The sequence below is a fragment of the Muscardinus avellanarius genome, assembly GCF_963383645.1.
Source record: "Muscardinus avellanarius genome assembly, chromosome: 2".
Taxonomy (NCBI): domain Eukaryota; kingdom Metazoa; phylum Chordata; class Mammalia; order Rodentia; family Gliridae; genus Muscardinus; species Muscardinus avellanarius.
Genome location: NC_137787.1, coordinates 120,695,377 through 120,703,478, shown reverse-complemented (window position 1 = coordinate 120,703,478; position 8,102 = coordinate 120,695,377). Strand labels below are relative to the sequence as shown.

Below are 8,102 nucleotides of genomic sequence, written 5' to 3'. Positions count from 1 at the left end.
CCATCCTCCTAACTCAGCTTCCCAAGTACTGGGATTACAAATGTGTGCCACCATGTCAGGCTTTTATTTATTTATTTATTTATTTATTTATTTTTATTTTTGTGATACTGGGGTTCCTAGAAGCCCTTCTACCTCCGGGCTACACTCCCAGACCTATTTTTTATACTTTTTTATTTGGAAATAGGGTCTCTTAAGCCAGCACGGCTGGCTTCGAACCTGCGTGATCCTCCTGTCTCCGCCTCCCAAGCGCGGGCGTGGACCACCACACCTGACATTTATTTTTTATTTTGAAACAAGGTCTGGCTAAATTACGGAGGATCTCACTAATGGTTGAGGCTGGCCCTGACCCTGTGAACCTGTGATTCTCCTGTCTCAGCCTCCCAAGTCCTGAGATTGCAGGTGTGCTCCCTCAGTTACTTCTTTTAATGGGGACAAAAAGTAACTGTTTAAAATGTCAAGCAAGCCAGGTGTGGTGGCACACGCTTGTAATCCCAGGATTCAGGAGGCTGAGACAGGAGGATCCGGGTTTGTGAACAGCCTCAGCTACTTAGTGAGGCCCTCTGCAACTTAGTGAGACCCTGTTTTAAAATAAAGAATAAAAAATATGGCAGAGGATATAGCTGGGAGGTCAAATGCCCCATGGGTTCCATCCCCAGACCCACTAAATAAATAAATAAATAAATAAATAAATAAATAGTCAAGCATCATATGGTGGTGCCCCTCCGATGTCTTACAGTGGGGCTTAGTAAACTTTTTTACAAAAATCCAGATAGCAAATGTGCTTTGACCAGCTGTATGACCTCTGCTAAAGCCACCCTACTGCCGGGCGTGGTGGCGCATGCTTGTAATCCCAGAGCTTGGGAGGCTGAGACAGGAGGATCACACGGGTTCAAAGCCAGCCTCAGCTACTTAGTGAGGCTCTCAGCAACTTAGTGAGACCCTGTTTCCAAATAAAATATAAAAAAAGGTCTGGGAGCATAGCCCGGAAGTAGAAAGCCTCTGGGTTCCACCCCCAGTACCAAAAAAAAAAAAAAAAAAAAGCCACCCTACTGTTTCATTGCAAAAGCACCTATAGACAAGAAACAAACTAATGAGCATGGCATTATCCCAATAAAACTTTATTTACAAAACCAGGCAGCAAGCCGACTGAGCCTGTGGATTGTAGTTTACAAACCTCTGCCTTAGACCCAAGACCAACCCAGATAGGAAGAACCAAAGAAAAGCAACTAGCAAAAGGCAAGAGGGACAAATCCTATCACCCTTTCGACTAGGTAACCATTCCTGGCTAGGACCTTCCATTCCTGAGGCCAGGACTATGGAAAACTGTACTGAGATCTGTGTCTCTTAATAATCATACTTTTTTCTTCAATAATTACCCAGAGGCTGGGAGTGGTGGCACATGCCTGTGATCCCAGTGCTTGGAAGGCTGAGACAAGAGGATCACAGTTTCAAGGCCAGCCTCAGCAACTATAGTGAGGCCCCAGTATCTTGGCCAGATTCTGTTTCAAATTTTAAAAATACAAATAAAAAGAGCTGGAGGCATAGCTTGAAGATAGAATGCCCTTGGGTTCCATCCTCAATACTGCAGAACGAACGAACGAAAGAAGGAAAGAAAGAAAGAAAAGGAAAGAAAGGAAGAAAGGAAGAAAGTTATAGAGTTTAGTTCAGAAACTTAGCAACCAAAGTAGATTCAGTAAATAAGATATCTATTTTAAAAACAACTTGGCTGGACATAGTGGCACACACTTATAATCCCAGCATTCAGGAGGCTAAGACAGGAGGATCACAGTTCGTGGCCAGCCTCAGCTACTTAGTGAGGCCCTCTGCAACTCAGTGAGACCCTGTTTTGAAATAAAGAATAAAAAATAGGGCTGGGGATGTAGCTCGGAGGTCGAATGCCCCTGGGTTCCATCCCCAGTACTGCAAAAAAAAAAAACTTGAGACTTATTACCAACCTACTTTATGACTTGAGTTTGTTCAAATAGGTCTTTTGATATTGTTCAAACTGGACCATGTAAGAATGTAATAAATAACATGTGAGCATGCTGATTACCAAATTCTGGAAAAGGGCTAGACCTTCTAAAAGGTGACTAAGGATAAGAAAATAAAATCTCTCTGAAAAAGAACCCTGGCTTTCTATGTTCCAGTCACACACCTGAATGAACACATCACCTTCTGACTGGACCCTCTCGTAGTTTGGTCCCAGGGGTGAAGGTGTGCTCCTAGCTCTGGGTACCACAGGAACTTTAGGAGGTAAGACCCAGGAGGAAGAAGTCATTGATAATGATGATGGTGGTGGTGGTGAAGGTGATGATGATGATGATAGTGATGATGGTAATGATGGTGGTGATAGTGATGATGATGATGGTGGTGATGACAATGAGGGTGGTGATGGTGATGGTTATGCTGGTGATAATGACAATGGTGATGGTGATGGTCATGATGATGATGGTGGTGATGATAATGATGGTGACCATGATGATGGTGATGGTGATAATGATGGTGGGGTGGTGGTGATGATGATGATGCTCATGGTGATAGTGATGGTCATGATGATGATGATGATGATGATGATGATGATGATGATAGTGATGATGGTACTGTTGGTAGTGATGATGATAGTGATGGTGATGATCATGATGATGATAGTGATGATGGTACTGTTGGTAGTGATGGTGATAGTGATGGTGATGATGGTCATGGTGAGAGTGATGGTCATGATGGTGATGGTAGTGGTAGTGGTGGTGATGATGATCATGATGATGATGATGGTGGTGATGATAATGATGGTGACCATGATGATGGTGATAATGATGGTGGGGTGGTGGTGATGATGATGATGATGGTCATGGTGATAGTGATGGTCATGATGATGATGATGATGATGATGATGATGATGATAATGTTGGTAGTGATGATGATGGTAATGGTGATGGGATGATGGTGATAATGATAGTGTGATATACCTCTAAATACAAAGCAGATAATTTAAGAATACTTATTGATATATAAGTTTTTGGCAAGCTACATACTACATGAGTTGCAAAGGAAAATAAAAGATAAAAATAAGTAGAAGTAAAAATCAAATTTGTGGTTGTCTGAGGGTCTGTCACAGCCCAAGTGGTTGGTCCTGCCAAGATGTTTCAAACCATTACTAAAAAATTCTGGGCCCCCATGAAGCCCTACTACACCCAGGTTTACCAGGAGATTTGGATGGAAATGGGGCTGATGAGCTTCATCATTTATAAAATCAAGAGTGCTGATAAAAGAAGTAAAGCATTGAAAGGTCCTGCTCCTGCTCATGGTCATCATTAACCAACTTACACTTGAGTACACATTAGAGGAAACTTCAGTCTGCCAGTAAATTTAAAGATGCCGTCTTAGAGGAAAACACCAGGCATCGCTATGTCTTTGTATAAGTACCATTTACTGTGTGGCGTGAATAAATGTTTCTGTGAGATGCACCACTAAAAAAAAAAAAAAATCGACTTTGTGAATCACCTACTCGAATATTAAAGTTGGATACATCACTCATTCATACAGCACAAAAATTTATTGGCAAAAAAATTCTAATTTAAACATGAGGCTGCTGGGTGTGGTGGCGCACGTTTGTAATACCCATGCTTGGGAAGCTGAGACAGAAGGATCAGACAGGTTCAAAGCCAGCCTCCCCCTCCCTCCCTCCCTCTCCCTCCTCTCTCTCTCTCTCTCTCTCTCTCTCTCTCTCTCTCTTTCTTTCTCTCTCTCTCTCCCTCCCTCCCTCCCTCCCTCTCTCTCTCTTATTGTCCAGGGGATTGAGCCCAGAGGTGTTCTACCTCTGAGCTGAGGCTGGCCTTGAACCTGTGATCCGTGATCCTCCTGTTTCAGCTTCCCCAGTACTGGGATTACAGGTACATGCCACTATTCCTGGCTTGTATTAGCTAATTCTATTCTTCAAATTTAAATGTTTTTAAATCCTCTGTCTCTGCTCTTCCAGGCCTGTCTTCCTGAGCTTTGACTTCTTAACTTTTCCTAGTGCATTGTATTTACACATTATAGTGAAATTCAATGTGATGCGAACACACGTGCGCACAGCGCTTGCTGTTTCCCTCTGCGGACCACTCTGCTCCCCCCCCCACCCCACCCCGCACGCAGTGACATTGGTAGTGGCACCTTTATATATGGACGTAGTATTATGTGAACTGTTTCTTCCATCAGTCCTCATTTCCCCCTCCCACCTCTCTCCCCTCACCCCCCCCCACTATTCCCCTGGTCTCTCTCCTCATTTAGCTGAGGTCCCTTTGATTTCCTATTTCCCTCCACAGATGAGAGAGAATACATGACCCTTGACTCTCCGAGACTGGCTGATCTCACATACAATATATTCCATCCACTTTTCCTGCAAATGACAGAATGTTGTTCTTCTTGGTGGCTGAGTAGAATTCCATTGTGTGTATACACCATATTTTCTTTATCCATTCATCTGTTAATGGAGACCTGAGCTGGTTCCCCAATTTGGCTGATGTGAATTGTGTTGCTATAAATATGGGTTTACCTAGACCACTGTTGTATTCTAACTTCAGTTCTTTTGGAGAGACATGAAGGAGTGATAGGACTGGGTCATGTAGAGACTGAGGTATTTGTTTTGTTTTGTTTTTTTGTGATGCTGGGGGTGGAACCCAGGGGCTTTCCTACCTCTGAGTTACAGCTCAGCCCTATGTTATAATTTATTTGGAAACAGGGTCTCACTAAGTTGCTGAGAGCCTAAGTAGCTGAGGCTGGCTTCGAACCTGTGCGATCCTCCTGTCTCAGCCTCCCAAGCGCTGGGATTACATGCCCGGCTGAGGCTGAGCTTTTTATTCTGCCTCTAGTTTGGAGAGCTTCTGAAACACCTCTCTAGGCAATGGAGTTAAGGCATTAGGGATGGGGGGGGCTTAAGTTTACACCTGGTAATTCACCTTTGCTCAGTAGGTAAAGGCCCCACTCGTCCTCTAAGGAGCCGCCTTTTCTTGGGACGAGGAGAGCGCTGCTCAGGCCTCCTCTGAGCAGACCCTGCACCCACACCTGCGGCTCTCCCGCACCCCTTGGAGGACACTGTCACCACCACCCACCTCTCCCATCCCCCCACTAGAAGCTCTGGCTCCTGAGAAGAAAGGCTCTGAGGCCAGCTGAATGGGGTTGAAAGCCAGCTGCCCCCACTCTCACTGAGAAACTTTAAGTTCCTTATTGGAACACCTCTGAACCTTGGTTTCTTCAGTCTGCTAGATAGAATTCTTACAATTATGAAGTTGGAGATTCTATAAATAAGTATCAATACCCAGCCTAGCATGCAGTCAACATTTGACACACATAGTTACAATTACTATTATTATATTACCTGTTAGTTTGGATCTTGAAGGTTCCCAGAGGCCCAGGTGTTGAAGGCATGGTCCCCAGCTTTGGGAGATGGCAGGACCTTTAGGAGGGGCCTACCAGGAGCTCCTCAGGTGGTTGGGGGTGTGCCCTGGAAGGGGACATTGGGCCCCAGCTCCTCTTCCTCCTCTCTCTGCTTCTGTGCCCTGCGCTGCTGGAGCCGGCCTCTGCCGTCAGGGCCAGTGGGAGCCGCCCCTCTTTAAACTGATGCCCCAGGTACTTGTCTCATGCAACGGAGACCTGTGCTACCAGTCTCCATTCTTGAACCTTCTTCCTCTCAGTCTTAGCCCCAAACCCTGACCCAAAGCTCCCAAAGCTAAAAGTCCACTGTAGAAACCCCAAGGCCAGTGTACACATCAGGCAGCCTTGGGCAGGCAAGAAGCGCTCTAGATATGAGTGGAAAAGCCGATAGAGCAGCGAAGTCGCTAATGTAGTTCTGGGCTTTGTTCCCAATGGTTTCATCAGTGCAGAACCGAGGTGAGTCCCGTTTAATAGCCCTTCCCAAACCCCACCTGGAAAATTACATTAAATTCCGGGCACTCCAATACCATAAAGATGCAGAGAGAGCTGAAGGGAGTTCAGAGAGGCGCAATAAAAATGATGGGAGGTTGGGAGACTTGATTTACTAGGAAAGATTAAAATAACTAAGCATGCACAGCACGTCTGGGTGGTGACGGCCGAGAGCAGCAGGGAAAACCTGGCAGCCTATAAATAACGGGGACATGTAAACACCCCAGGAAGAGTTACTTAGACTGGTACCAGGAGATACAGCCCCTGGAATGAGGGGGAGTGGAAGGAAGGGCGCTTTAGAAAGCGGATGGGGAAAGTTTCCTTGTGTTTTTATTTTGTCTTGTTTTGTTTCTTTTGGTACTGGGGATGGAACCCAGAGGCCTTCTACCTCCAAGATATACCCTTTTTGGTTTTTATTTGGAAACAGACTCTCACTAAGTTGCTGAAGCTAGCCTTGAACCTGCAATCCTTCTATCTCAGACTACCAAGCACTGGGATCACAGGCATGTGCCCCTGTACCCACGGATTTTTGGTGTTGTTGGTATTGTTTTAAGACAGCAAGAAATGAAAAGAAAAAAAAAGATATCAAGAAGTAATGTATCAACTCAGCAAAGGAAATCTGTTTTTCTAAATCATGTGGGTTTCCAGTCTCCACGTGTCCGTTCTATGACACTTGGTCGCTCCTTCCCACTGGTCACACACATGGGCAAGTGGAAGGGCATTGATTTGGCTTGCTGCTGACCCCTGCACTGAAATGGTGGCCGGCTCAGAGCCAGGGCTCCAGAAGTACTCAATGAAAAAAACCTAAGTGGGTGAACTTTTTTCAAAAAGATAAAATGAAATTATTTATTACCAAAATTGGCATATAGTATTGGTCTTATTTATTTATTTATTTATTTTGCAGTACTGGGGATTGTACCTAGGGACATTCTACCTCCAAGCTACATCCCCAGTCCTATTTTTTATTTTTATTTTGAAACAGGGTCTCACTAAGTTGTGGAGAGCCTCATTAAGTAGCTGAGACTGACCTCAAACCTGGAATCCTCCTGTCTCAGCTTCCCAAGTACTGGGATTACAAGTATGTGTCACCACACAGTGCAATATTGGTCATTTTAAAGCATCAGCTATCTGACAGTATCATTGCTATGAATTGCAGAATAGAGAATTTTCACATTGGAAGGCCCTCTATAAGCCATATGTAGAGGCACACATCCATAATCCCAGTATTTAGTAGGCTAAGACAGGTGGATTGCAAGTTCAAGGCCAACCTCAGCAGCATAGTGAAGCTCTCGACATTTTATTTTTATTTATTTTATTTTATTTATTTATTTTTAGTTACTTATTTGTTTTACTTTTATTTTAAAAAAATAATAAAGCCGGGTGTGGTGATGATGCATGCTTGTAATCCCAGTATGTGGGATGCTGAGACAGGAGGAAAGGTTCAAAGCCAGCCTCAGCTACTTAGTGAGGCTCACAGCAACTGTTTCCAAATAAAATATAAAATAGGCCTGGGATTAGAGCCCAGAGGTAGAAAGCCTCTGGGTTCCATCCTCAGTACCACAAAAATCAAAATAAAATACAGCTGGAGGTTTAGCTCAGAAGTAGAATGCCCCTGGGTTTAATCCAAGGAAGGGAGGGAGGGAGGGAGGGAGGGAGGGAGGGAGGGAGGGAGGGAGGGAGGGAGGGAGGAAGGAAGGAAGGAGTAACAATATGGTTGATCCTGGAGGGCATTTTACTGAGCCAGGCAGATAAAGGGCATGATCTTGCTTACAGGTGGAAGAAGCAGCAGCGTGCATTCGGGGACCTGCTAGCATTCTGGGGGTGCTGGAGCAGGGAGAGAAGGAGTATATGATGAACCTGAAGTGACCCAGGCTGTGAGAGCTGGAAGTCATGTTAGGGTCTGCCCTGCAGGCCGAGGGGTCCATAGAAGTGTCTGAAGCAGAGGGAGAGGCACATGCCTATGGAGGCCGACTGGGGTCTCAGCCCAGAATATGAAGAGTTGATTCCTAAACATTTGGCGACAAAATCAGACTCCAACTCCTGCTGAACTTAAGACCTAAGCAACCTGCATGGGTCTGACGTGTGTATATCTACTTAATGCGGCAATTTTTTATGTGCGGGAATATTAATGAGTTGGAACACACGATACTGAATATACACTATGCAATTCAGCAACATCTTTTTTTTTTTTTTTTGGTGGT

General features: G+C 44.7%; 1 protein-coding gene across 1 annotated transcript; it reads left to right on the top strand.

The window, feature by feature from the left end:
- Positions 1 to 3,138: 3,138 nt before the first annotated feature.
- On the top strand, positions 3,139 to 3,315 carry LOC308258329 (ATP synthase subunit ATP5MJ, mitochondrial-like; the record flags this gene model as incomplete). Its single annotated transcript, XM_080688832.1, has 1 exon — positions 3,139 to 3,315. One exon carries the CDS (start codon positions 3,139 to 3,141, stop codon positions 3,313 to 3,315), a length of 177 nt encoding a protein of 58 aa, XP_080544958.1.
- Between the last annotated feature and the right edge of the window lie 4,787 nt (positions 3,316 to 8,102).